The 13456-nt window shown below is 39.3% G+C and overlaps 1 protein-coding gene across 1 annotated transcript; it reads right to left on the bottom strand.

Moving 5' to 3' along the window:
- Window positions 1-2224: 2224 nt before the first annotated feature.
- Window positions 2225-12570, bottom strand: cdh26.1 (cadherin 26, tandem duplicate 1). Its single transcript, XM_070910600.1, has 19 exons — window positions 12529-12570; window positions 10455-10514; window positions 10260-10352; window positions 9987-10148; window positions 9736-9883; window positions 9281-9450; window positions 9038-9166; window positions 8767-8952; window positions 8375-8637; window positions 7615-7760; window positions 7265-7495; window positions 6963-7184; window positions 6244-6368; window positions 6046-6120; window positions 5251-5307; window positions 4960-5034; window positions 4290-4328; window positions 4041-4109; window positions 2225-3581 (listed from the first exon to the last, which is right to left on the bottom strand). The coding sequence occupies exons 1-19, from the start codon at window positions 12553-12555 to the stop codon at window positions 3363-3365; spliced, it is 2496 nt and encodes an 831-aa protein (XP_070766701.1). The 5' UTR covers window positions 12556-12570; the 3' UTR covers window positions 2225-3362.
- Between the last annotated feature and the right edge of the window lie 886 nt (window positions 12571-13456).

The raw sequence follows: 13456 nt of genomic DNA, 5'->3' as shown, positions 1-13456 counted from the left end.
TGACTAGACTTGCCTTTTAGGAATTGGTTTGCTGGCATAAGCAGATCTGGCAGAATTGCAAGGTCTGAGGACTATTACAAAGTTACAAAGAGGTTATTCTGTCTTTGTAACTCCGTTAAAACATTTTATTCTAGGCCAGACAGTTAACGAAACATAATTAGCAAAGTTTTCTTGAGGGTTTTTTTTTTCTTTTATACATCACATAAATGTTGATTAGGAAAGTATTCTATCATTTTTACTGCAGTTGTTTTACTGCATGTGATAGATTCTGAGAGACAAGTGTTGGGTTAAAGGTCAGATTACCATCTACACGTAATTTCTGCCACATGGTGTTAGAGCATTAACAAGGCCTTTTATTCTCGCCGAGCTGCATTACTTCATCCTCCCTTGTGTCTTTTGCTGTTCATCAGTCCAAATTATGTGTTTTGTTGCAGTTTATTTCTACTTTATCAGAAAAATCTGATTCATTGTGTATCCTTCCTTTTAAAAAAGTTTGCTTTGTCTGCACTCATTGTGATAGCACTGGAAATATGCTGACTGATGACAAAGTGGCTGACATAAAAAAAACATGCTTACACTGGCTTTCATTCTGCGAGTTCCATAGGCTTTGTTTGCTACACAATAAAACATTTGTCATTTTCTGGATGTGCTAGCCATACAGAGGAATATTTCACTTCACTTATGTTCCATTACTACGTACCTCTTAAGCAATTCACAGCAGTAATGTTAATGTCAGGCTCCTAATCAGTAGTTTGTGACAATGACGAACAAGCAACAGGTTTTATACAAAACTGTAGTATAATATGGTGGTATTATTCTTTAAGAGATAAATTATATATTAGATAACAAGTTCGCTAATTAGATAAGCATTGTAGACCACCTGAGGACAGTGGAATTGGCACAATCTAGTGTACAAAGCTTCTTTAACATGTGGACATAAGTCAACTGAGCCAAAACCTGGTTCAACATTGCTCCATTGGGAGTGTGAGAATGAATCGTATTTTAATCACACTGAGCACTTTGCTTGCCTACCACTGGAAAGCAAAGAAAGCATAGCATGACACATCAATCATTTTGTCTGGAGGAATTCATTACATGTTCCACCCAGCATCATACTATACAATAACATTTTGCACTGAAGCGAAGCAGCTACGAAACTGTTTAGGCTACCAGCAGCCCTGACAAAATCACTTCTCAAGAAAGAAAAGATAGTAAATGTAACTGTAAGTGGATAACACCCAGTGTGGGACATTCAAAACCTGTATGTTATATCCGTGAGAAAAAAAAAAGTTTATGGAGTTTATTGTAGACTGTAATTTGGCACAGCACTTCTTTTATGAGAGAAAGAGAGAAGCTTTAATGTGTTTTTATGTGGATAAGGAGTAAATATTGGGTAAAAGCTCAGATTAACTACAAATGTCATTGTAGCCCCAATCTATTACGGTAATAACAAAGCCTTTTATTCTCCCTTAGCTGTAAAGACTTTCATGCTCCCTTGTGTCTTTTGATCATCAGTCTTTATAATGTGTTTTGTAGTTTTATGCTTGCATATATTTCCTATTTTCTGCTGTAGCCTGAAGTACCAGCACTTTTAATGTCTTATTGTGCTGAAACTGAACTGAACTGAACTCAAGGTGAAAGACATACTTCGTCAAACAAGTTTGCGTTTGAGTTGGAGATTTGCATATTACTCTCTTGGCCATACTATACAAAAAACAAGTTCTGCCGCGTCTGATGACTGACTGTTAACAAATGTCAAATGACAAGCAGTTACTTTGGCAGCAACACAGGGGGTTGAAGATATGAACAGGTCATGACACAACCATCATGTTCACGTACAATCTTTAGACAGTACCAACACGGTACACAGCTGCTGTCATTGGTTTTAAAAAGTACCCTATACAATCTTAGGTGGGATTACCACTGGAATTTTGTGTGGTGTGACAGTCAACTGAACTCAGCTCTACTCTTCTGACAAGCTGTATGACAGCCTCTTCATCTTATGCAACTCATGTCATAGAATTTAGGTGAGGCTAGTAGCGTACAAGTGTAAAAAAATGAATGAATACGAGTAATTATAGTGGTTAAAAATGAAACCCTCAAATTATATCATATGTGGTCTTAACACTGTAACATAGTGGCACAGTACATTGTTTAATAAATGAACATGTCTTTTTCCCCCTCACCAGGTAAAAAGATTACACCCAAAAGGTTGCTACCGGCATATCCTTTAATAATGGCAAATGCATATTTCAAGTACTACATTTCAATTTGTTTTCTAAAAGAATTCATGTTTAAGACAAAAAAAAGCACTTAAGAAAAACAAAGCAATACAGTCATATATACACAGTTAATTCCACACCACTGTGTCACCATGTCATTAACAACAGGCCACAAACATTTACGGTACCTCAGTTTAGCAGGAACAATACCACTGTCCAGTTACTGTTGAACAATAATGATTTCAACCAGTCAGATTTCTGCAGGATCTTTTACAAAAGGGTACTCTTGGAAAGGTGACTGGCACAAACAAAACATCGTATAAACTATGAAATATTCCAGTATCCAAAGATAAACTTAAACATTTTATAACATCAAAATAATACTGCTGTGACAAAACCTCCAGAGCTAGAAATGATGTGCTGTTAAAAGCACCGAGACGTGGCAGCAACCACTCCTAAAGTAGCAAAGTAAAAAAAGACAAGCAAACACCCAGTCGCTGTCAAAACATAACATTTCAAAATCACCAGAGCGAGACAGTTTGTGCAGTGCATTAATTTCATCTTCAAACAAGAAAAATAAAACCTCTACAACATAATCCTTGTTTCGTGGATAGATGCCAATATTCAGTATTTGTCTCTAAATATGTGAGATGAAATCTGAAAAGTACAAAATTCAACCATTGTGGTATATCCTCCAAAGATCCAGTCAGATGAGTCCATAATCACAATCTCAAACTACGAGTGAAGAACAACTTGGTTGATACAAAAATCCTAGTCCTGCTGTGCCCTTTAAATGACTGGTGTGTAGGATTTAGTGACATCTAGCGGTGAGGTTGCAGATTGCAACCAACTGATTACCCCTCAGCTCACCCTCCTGTTAAAGTCGTGTAGGAGAACCTACGGTGGCCGCGAAACTTGCCAAAAAACGCGGAAAGCCCTTGCTAGAGCCGTTCTGGGCTACTGTAGCAACATGGCGGGGGCGAGGACCCACTCCCTCTGTAAATATAAAAGACTCATTCTAAAGTAACAAAAACACAACTATTCTTATTTTCAGGTGATTATACACTAACAAAAACATACTTATGAAAATGACATTCCATTTCTGCCCATAGGTCCCCCTAAATCTTACACACAGGCCCTTTAAAGCTGTATATTCTTATCTTGAATGGTCTTGTGACAGATGCCTCCCAAAGTCATGAACTTTGGCCCCAAATCATTCAGGAACTTCAAATCATCTCCCAGGTTGCTGAGTGACATTGCATCCAGTGACTGGCATGTGCTTCCCTGCCCCTCGTAGACATACTCGCAGGGTCGGTACACTGGGTGGTCTACAGCATTTCCATTAATCATGAACAGTCTCTGTGGGAGTCAAAAAAAGATTTCAAAAAAGACATTCAGTCTGGATGTATAATGTTACATTCATGGCAACTGCTTCTTTCATTGCTTAAAGCAGAGGCAGACAAGCTTACAGGGATTTTGTTTTCATGTATATGAGCATTGCTGAAGTTGAATTAAATCCCATTCACTACAACAGGATTGTGTCTTGTCCACCATGAAGTGCTGTGCAGCGGGTTCAGTTTATTGAATTTGATCATCAGTAAAACAGCTGCGGTTTGTATAGAGCTTTTATCCAAAGTGCTTTACAATTTACCCATTCACACACCGATGGCAGCGAGCTACCATGAAAGGTCTGACCACCTGGAGCGGTTCGGGGGTTCAGCCCAAGGACACTTTAACATGTCCCAGTAAAGACAAATGCCTTATGGTGGCATTCACATAGTACGCCAGCTCTGTGTGATATGAGACACACTGTCTTACCCTGTCGATGTGATCCGCAATGTTGTGATTTGACCGCAGACTGGACTGGTGGTACCTTGATGAGCCTCCCTGTTCACAGAGAGGAGGATTGTGAGCTCTCATAGCCAAAATGTAATGTGAATGTATGGGTTTCCCACTGCTTAATTAACATACTGTATTTGTATTAGAAAGTGTATACATCGTAGTTAAAGAGGTTTTTATTTCACCTACTTATTAAAACATACTAATTCAATAAAGAGCACCACTTACCTGGTAGGAGTTGGTCCTGTTTGTAGTCCATGTAGAGTACTGAAATTAAAGAAATAAACAGATTTAGTCCTTACTACCCTCACTTGACCTTATCTGACAGTCACTGTAATTAGGGATTTTTTTTAACTGGCACCAGATAGCGCCCAGAGAAAGCATGGGAGAAAGTTTTTTTTGATAAAAGAAAATATTTTTTGCCACAGGCTTCACAATTATTATATATTATATTTGTTTATTATATCTTTTTTTTTTAAATCCAAGTACGTACAGTGTATTGTGTAATGTTCCAAGACCTCTTTTTTCATCTGTCTTTCAGTGAAGGATTTTAGGACATCTGACCCTGGATCTAGATCTGTACCAAAAGCTAATTATTTCATTGAAACCAGAGCTATCATGTGAACTAATTGACAATATACAGACAGAAAAAAACCCCTGATCTTACTAGTTATACCAGTGTATGTGTGTGTATGTAACACAGACTGTAGAAAATAGTTGTTACTCATAGCGTTAAAATACAAGTTGTGGCACCCCCTTGTGGATTTAAGCTGACAGTGTACAGACTCTACAAAACACACCTATCAGAGCAATAAATCTCACAGATGCCATGTGATATCACATTCACCAGGAAAAACACGCCAAAAAAGGCAGCTATCACACAGCTGTCGTCACTCACCATGGTCTGCCCTCCGTGGTTTCTGAGAGTGTCTCTTGGACGCTGCATGCCCAGTGAGTTCATGTTGGAGTTCATCTGTAGGGGATATACAGTAAGGTTAAATCAGAGGGGAAGAGCGTAGTAGAGGACAGCAACAGGCCCTGTCTATTACCCGTTCCAGATTTTTAGGTCATATCTGCACTAATTTAAAGTTTGGAGTCCCGCTGCTGTGAACATTACTCTAAATCATCGTAGTTTGTTGTCTTAAATTACAGACACACAAAGGAGATTATTTTAAGACCTGTTACTCACCAGGGTGAACCCTGAGCTGTTGTACATATCCGTGTCCTGGGCCATTACTGTAGTCGGCTGAGAGTGAGCAAAGCAAATTAGGTACATCATCACTTACAGGCAGAGCCCTATAAAAATGGCATTGAATTTTTGTCTACGGCCTTTAAAATGATAGATTAATCAAATACTTGACAAGATCAATTCTTGGAAAATAAAACTTGTAGGTTCATGAATCATGTACAGTAATTCTTCATAGCTGTAGATTCATACATTACATTCAATCAACTTCTTAAACTTCTACATCCGCTGGCGTACCACAAACCATCATCGCACATTCAGAGGCTACTACAGTGCTACACAGTTAACTACAGTAAACGTGATCAGTGCATCTGAAATAGATCAAGTAGTCCCTTTTTGCGGGTACTCCAGGCAATCCAAGATGTCGTCTTTGTGTCATGCCACAGTTTAAGTTCACCATGTGAGCTACTTGTTACTCAATGCTGTACAAATCCTGTAATTTATGCCATAAATGTGTCTCCAACATACATCTTAACCACGGTCTTACGTCACATACCTGTCTATCTGTCATTTCCTCAGGTAGATAGACAAAGAAAAGCAACAAAGTGGATTAAAGCTGTCATACATTTTTCAGTGAGATTAAGAGCATTGACCTTTTTCTTCACGCCTATGATGTCTCTACTGTAGCCTTTTGACACACCCTGTAATTTCGCCCACACTGACACACCTAAGGCCTGTCTGTGAAAAAGTGAGCCATTAAAAGGAGAACAACAGGCTGAGGGGGTAGCGGATTAGTACCTTCATGGCGCTCTGTTTTAGGCCATCTGTCACAGCCACGCTGTTTGTAGGTGTCAGAAGCAGAGTCGGCTCAGCCTGACAAAGAAGAGAGAAAACAGAATAAATCATTGGGTAGAACCCCCCAAAACTGGGTTTTTGATTGTGTGTGATTGGTGGAGTAATATAGCATACTTTCACTGTCTTACTCAACCAACACACCTTGCATTCGGAGCCCCCTGCTTCTTGGTTGTACTTGATGAGGGTCTGGTTGCCCTCTTCCTGCATCATGGGCATGTGCTTGAACTCCTTCTCTCCACACTGACACATAAAGAGGAGGAGCAGTACTGCAGACACACATCAAAATAACGATGAGAACAGACTGTACATGTTAGATAAAGCTGGGAGGGGAAAGTGAAAGAGGAGCTCTTTCACTTTCCCCTCCCAGCTCTGTGTGAAACGTCCCTGAACAAATAAACGTTAAAGAAGAATGAATGTCTTGAAATGATAGATCATATACAGGACTGTAGTTACAGGCATATCAACAGGGGAGCAAGGCCAGCAGAAATTAAGTTATGACACATTTAACCCCTGCTTATAAACTCTATCCACATGTTAATGTTTTGTTTAACCATTAAAACATAAATTAGTGATAAAATCACCAGAAATTATTTTAATCTGACAAAGATCTAGCAATTATCAAAAGAATGTCTTGTAATGGTTAAATTTATTTGATTAGTTGTGTTCAAATAATGAATCCTCACATTAAATGACTGAATGATTGATCTTAGTATAAGCTAATACTCTTGAACAACTTCATTTCCTCAGAGAAGTTGATTTAGATCTAACTGACTTGATACTAAAAAAACAAAAATTCACTGAAGGTTCATTGAGCATGAACTTTATGGCTTTAATAAGTTGCCACTTATTGTCAAACTCACGCAAAAATGAGAGGAGTCCTAAAAAGAGCAGTCCAATGCCAGCTGGTCCAAGGCTGGATGAGGACGGCTTTTTGCCAAGGCATTCGACTCCATTTCCACAGTCACACACCATCACTTCCAGAGTATCATGTCCAATCATGCCCTGATGGTCCTGAATCTTCAGGGGCACTGAGTAGTTACCATAAGGAAGTGTCTTCAGGCTAACAAGCCCACCTTCCTGACCTGGTGAAGGATGTAAAGAGAGGTGTGTCGTGGCTCTTTGACTTTTTTTTAGTAAGTAGGGTTTACAGATATGTACTAACCAGTGGAAGGGTCTAGTTTCCATTGCTCCTTCAGAGTTGTGTCATCATGGCCCAGGGAGAAAACGAAGGGCCCACTGAAAGGATCGACGTCTAAGTCCTTGACTGGTATCATGACCTTGTTAACCTTGTTTCCACACATAATTGTGCCATTGTTTAACAGCCTAGGCAAGTTGTCATTGACATCCCCCAGGTGGATCAGGACAGTGCATGTACCTGTGGCTTGAGGCTCACCTTGGTAACCACAGCAAAAGAAAAAGAAAAAACGTTCATTAACTTAGGTATTTAGTTTACAGTGGACCATATTATCCAGCTTGTGTTTGATTAGAATATACAGTAGGGCTCCTTCGTACCATCATCTATGGCACCGATGAGGACTTTGTAAATATTATTGTCATTTACAAAGGGTGACTCTCTGTCCATCTTCTTAGTGGATGTGATTTGTCCTGTTTTATCATCGATGCCCACCCAGTCTGCTGGATCTTCTAACAACACATACCTAATCACAGTAGGAGAAATGGAAGTGGAGCAGAACATATTAAGTGAAAACACTGAATTGCAGCTGTTGGAAACCAAATGCGTAGCTACAATCAAAACGGACATTAGTGACAATTTCAGACTAACTGAGAAAGGGCATGCACTTAAATGTTTGTATGCAACTTCTAGATTGGCATTTCATATGTCCAATATTTCTATTAGCACACACTTGAAGTAAGTTTTACTGTATACAGTATGCCAGGTTATCAGGTAATTTCCCATAAGAAGAGTGATGTTATATTCACAATTAAGGCCCAACCAATGCATCCGCAGTTAGGTTATTGAAATATATCAATATTCGGTTATGGATATCTGCCAGCCAATATTAAACTTGCAGTACAGAAATGCCAAAGATATGTTTGTAATTTTGAAACAGTGTCACCATTACATCATTTCACCAGAAACCAATTTTAGCTTTTCAGCTGTAAAATGTACCGATCATTACACATCTTGGTCAAAGATTTTTTAAACTCTCAATCATTCATATTGGTAACCAACAAAAAGATCCAGCATAGCTTGGGCTCTATTCACAATGTAACGGTAAGCTCAGCGGGCATACAGTATGTAGACACCAACCTGATGTTCTTTACGTCCGAGTCGACATCATGGACCTTTGGAGTGTACAGCACCTGTCCTGGCTCCTCTTCTTCCTTCTGGTACAAGTTAACTTTATGTTTGTCAAACTCAGGTGGGTCATTGACATCAATCACTTTGATTGTGATGTTGACTGAATCTGGAGGTGGAGGTGTGCTTGATTTATCTTTACAAACAAACAAGGGTTCCTCGTTCTCTACCCCAATCTGCAGGATGGTAAAAGTTGTCCTCTCAAAGTCCTTCCCCTGGAAAAGCACACAAGGTCAGTACAGGTGCATCTGCTGGTTATGATAAATTATAAAAACTTTGTCGGACTTTTAGCTTGACCGACTGTAAATGAATAGATTCTACTAGCGTGAGAAAAGCATAATTACCTTGATGACACTCAGAATACCCTCATTAGTGTTTGGGTCAGTGTCAAGTTTGTAGTTTTCTTCCTCATTCCCTTTAATGAAGAAGTATTTGGCACGCCAGCCAGGAGTTTTAGGTGTGTCTTTGTCCTCTACAGCAACTCTCAAAACCTCTTTGATGATGACTGATTCTGACACTTCACCGTGGTACTGGACAGGAAAAACAGTATAATCTTTAACATCATGCCTTGCTTTAAAAAGCAACTTTAACAATAATAATAATGACAATCCATGCCTTCCTCTCCTTGAACATCGGTTGATGAGTGTTTGTGTCAACGATATTGAGAGTAACCATGGCAGTGGAGGAAAGGGGCAGTTTTCCATGATCTTTTGCTTCGACAACAACTACATACTTCTTTTCTCTCTGAAACATAAAAGATGATATTTTAGATATTGTATTGACAAATCAGTATGTGTGTGCCCGTGTACTGAACATGCAGCTGCCCACTGAGGTAAGTACAGTAAGTCTGAGTCTCACATCATAGTCAAAACATCCTTTGAAGGTGAGTTGGGCCATTCTGTTATCGATCTGATCCACATCAATCTTGGGCTCTTGGGGGGTTTGTGAAATCACACTAATGGTAATTTGAGAGTTGGATGTGTTCCTCTGATCTCTGTCTGAGGCATGTAGCTGCACTTCCAAGTACCCTTCAAGAAATTGAGGAAAGGAAACAAAGAACATGGTATAGAAAAGTAGTAAGTGAGGAACGGGAGAGAAAGTACACAGTATGACTTTAGGAGACAGGATGAAAGAGGCGGCCCAGGATTGAAATGATAATTTTCTCACTTCTTTTTAACCCTCTAGACTTCATGAGAAATCCTCTATAGCCTTTTCTCCGTTTATTGTTTTTGTTTCTTTGATGTGTGATACTCAGTGACTGCAGGCAGAAAATATGCATACTCTATGGGTCATTTGTGCAACTGTATACTCACCCTCTTCAGTATTTTCTTTCACATCTGTTTCAATTTGAGGATTAGAAAACATGGGTGGGTTGTCATTGATGTCCTTTATTTCTATGTTGAAAGCAAGTTCCTTGTCTTTTTTGTCGCCGGTCTGTCTGTCCAGGACATCAAACTTGATCTGTGGGTAAAGGTACTCATGTAAAATTATTCTTAATGGTTCAAATCTGTATAAAGTGTATTTATTTATCATCAGAGGGATTGGTAATCCAGTATTATCTCACATGGAAGAGTTGGTGTTTCTCTCTGTCGATAGCTTTATGGACATAGACGCTACCGGAATTTTCATCAATGGAGAACACTCCCAGCGGCTCCTCGGTCACACCCATTCCACTTATACGATAGATGTGGCTTTGCCCGTCAGAATCCTTCTTGTCATTAAACATCTAGAGCCAAGACACACACCATTAAGTTGTTATTGTTTGCATGTTTGGCCCCGCCAGGATATTGAGCTGCCACAGTGATCAGTAATGTCATTTACAAAATTACGTCTTTACCTGAGAAATTTCTCTGGGGTATGGCTCGGGTTCTTCCTCTTCTACTTCAATTGTAGACAAGACCCACCTTCTTTTGGAACGTACCAAAAGCTCCTGTTGAACCCAGAATGTAGATCAAACATGCGATTGTTATAATTTCTGCTGGATGCAAAGCACTTTAGCAGGAGTTTGCAATTCCAAACATTAAACAGTTACCCGCTTGGCTCGGCTGCTGTAGTTGCCATGGCGAGACTCTGCCAGGGCTGTTAACACAACCTATAACAGAGAAATTGGATAGTGATACTCGTTCTCACCTTCACATGTACGGACTTAGAGTTTCCTCTAAACTGCGTGTCTAGACTGTAGGAGGAAACCAACCAACCAAAATCTCTTAATTTGCCTTTGAGCAGGAGTGATTTGAGGAGATCACATCATGTATGCTGCAGTAATTGATTGCACTGAGAAAATAACACCAATCTAGACCTTTATGAGACCTTTGATGAAATCGTTCTAACAGACCAACAATGAAAATGTATTAACCCCTATCATGGAAATTATAATGGAAAAGCATCTAACAAAACTTCAGTCAATAGCAAAGCATGTGAGTCACTACACTTGTTGTTTGTTTGCTTATGATATTTTATGCCTTTATTAACCCATAAGAACCCAGACCCATTTCCCCTCAAAGGAGAATTATGGGGAGTACACCACAGACCAAGTGGACCACATTGAACACATTTCTGATGGGGTTTTTTTATACTACCCCTTAATGTCAAAGATCCGTGATGTTACATATATGTTACATTGGGCGTTTATGGTAAATTTACTTGTTTTATTGTTTTATATTAATTTGTTCAAGAAATTTGGTCAAAACAGGTTGACTGTATACAGGACACACTATTAAAGCATTAGAATCGTTAAATGGGTTTTAACTTACCTTTGATATCAAAATACAGGCTTTTTGAAATTAGTTGCTTCCTTCACTTGTGTTTACATGTCACACCACCATTTTGAAAAGGTCCCAACCTGTCACAGTCACATGGCTGTGACATGACCACAACACCAGGATGTTTCGTATATGTCGCTTAAGGACTTAATGAGTTAAGATCAAGCACAAAGCTGTATAAGGAAGATTCTGGGGCCTTTGAAGTGTGTGTTACACTGGTGTCACCCTGGGTTCTTATGGGTTAAATAGGGGTAGTGGAGAGATGGCAGGTCACTACATATTTAACAGATCCTTCTTAAAGCCAAACTCCACAGCCTAAGGGCCAAAAGTTCAAAATAAAGTTAGTAGTGAGCCTTTAGTTTAGAATCTTTTATTAGTATTTTTTGTTGTTGTTGCTGTTGTTTTTTGAATAGCTCGCAGTAGAGATGTGTCAGAAAATGAGGGGAGAGTGAGGTCGGAAACAACATTCAACAAAGCTCCCCAGCAAACCTGGGTCGCCATCCTTCAATTTTTATCTCTAAATTCTTATTTATTCCAATGTTTCGGCAGATCCTGCCCTGTGTATAAAAGCTACCAATCGTCTGACTGACGCACAGTAAATAGTGTATCGGACAGGTGTTTCAAATCACTCTGTTCACATGGTAAACATCATGTCGCCTCATAATCTGACTGAAAGCAATTTGGTTTTCATTTATTTGAATTGTGGAAAAAATGTTGCCAGCAATTTAGAGGTCTGCAACCAGAATCATCATTATGACCTTGGCTTTCCCATCATTTCATTGAAGAATAGGAAATTAAAAGAATTTAAAAAGAAGAATGAACTGCCTTGCAGCATAAGCGCAAAAGATGTGACCTCAGTGAGAGGTAATTAAAAACGCCACAGGGTTTGAGATTCGGAAGTTGCAACTGACATTATACATACATGTACATTATAACCCAATCAAATCCAACAACTCTGGTTAAAATGTGTGCCTTTGTTTAAGCTTATGAAGATGGTGTAGTACTCCACTGTGTTGTGCGGAGCTCATGTTACAATGTCCACAACCTGTGTTTCCGTGATATAATGCTTAGAACTGGTTCTGCATGAAATATGCTGCCTTCAGACTTTTTAACCAATAGAATAGCAGCAACCAGATGTTGCCCGTACTGTTACTGTCTGCTATAAGTTTACAAGTAATCAAAAGCGAAACAACTCTTTAAAAACACATATTTTGTGATAAGAATAACCAAACATTCACTTTGCTTTTCCTGTTCAATGTTAACCATATTGTTGCTTGTTTAAACGGTATGATGCCTTATTATATGTAATATATAACTTCAGATAATTCAGAATTTCATGCCTACCAACAGAAGCAGGGAAATGGTCCTCATCTTGGTCCACTCTGCGTGATCTTCTCTGTGGGAGTACTCCAAAAAGACTGTCAAAGACAGCTTGAATAAGAGTACGCAGAGGACAGCCCACAATGCCTGCAGGCATTGTGGTTGGCTGACTTTGCAGTTAACAAAAGGCTGTTTGTTCATGTGTGCAGATATGACACGTTATTTGTGGCGTTTTGAGCATACAATTTGTGTGTAGGACGAGACTAGTCGGAGCTGTGCTTTATGTACACTTACCTGTGTATTTGCTTCTATGTCTAAATATATTTTGTGAGTGTTTTAGGTCAATACTTCTACTGGGCTCTCTCGCTGAGAAGCAGGGCTCGGCTCAGGTGTACACCCCTCCAACTCTGTAGCTCAGGTTACCTTGTCTTATTTATGTCTGGCCTCCAGCACATGCAAATGTAGCTCAATTTCCTGTAGGTAAAGGATAAAATGACTGAAATTACATGTTAAACCAACTGGTGTGGTATGCGTCCCTCTCACACTCATTGAACAAGCTGTCAGTCATGTACATTCAGTACATTTTGTCCTCTTCCACATGCATGTTCCCATATGCAAAGTGGATACAGATGCCATTTGGTTCTGGTTCTTGTTTGTTTTTCTATTGTACTATCTTAATGACTCATCACTTAAGACTGATAGAGTCATAAGATTAAATTACACATAGCAAAACTATCATTTAATCATCTAAGTAATGAGCATGCTTGTGTGCAGCCTTCCAAAGACAACATCAAATGGCAGATTTTGGAGGTCTCTCCATCTATGTAATGTCTTTCAATGTGAGCATGGATGCCTCCAGAGATAACGTAACACAAAGCTGTAGGTGGAACAGCTCCTATCCATTCAGCTGTTGGCACCGGGCAATGACAGAGTATTTGAGTGTATATAAGAA

This window comes from Enoplosus armatus, chromosome 8, assembly GCF_043641665.1.
Source record: "Enoplosus armatus isolate fEnoArm2 chromosome 8, fEnoArm2.hap1, whole genome shotgun sequence".
Taxonomy (NCBI): Eukaryota; Metazoa; Chordata; class Actinopteri; order Centrarchiformes; family Enoplosidae; genus Enoplosus; species Enoplosus armatus.
The sequence above is the reverse complement of the archived record's forward strand: the minus strand, read 5'-3'. Positions and strand labels throughout refer to the sequence as shown.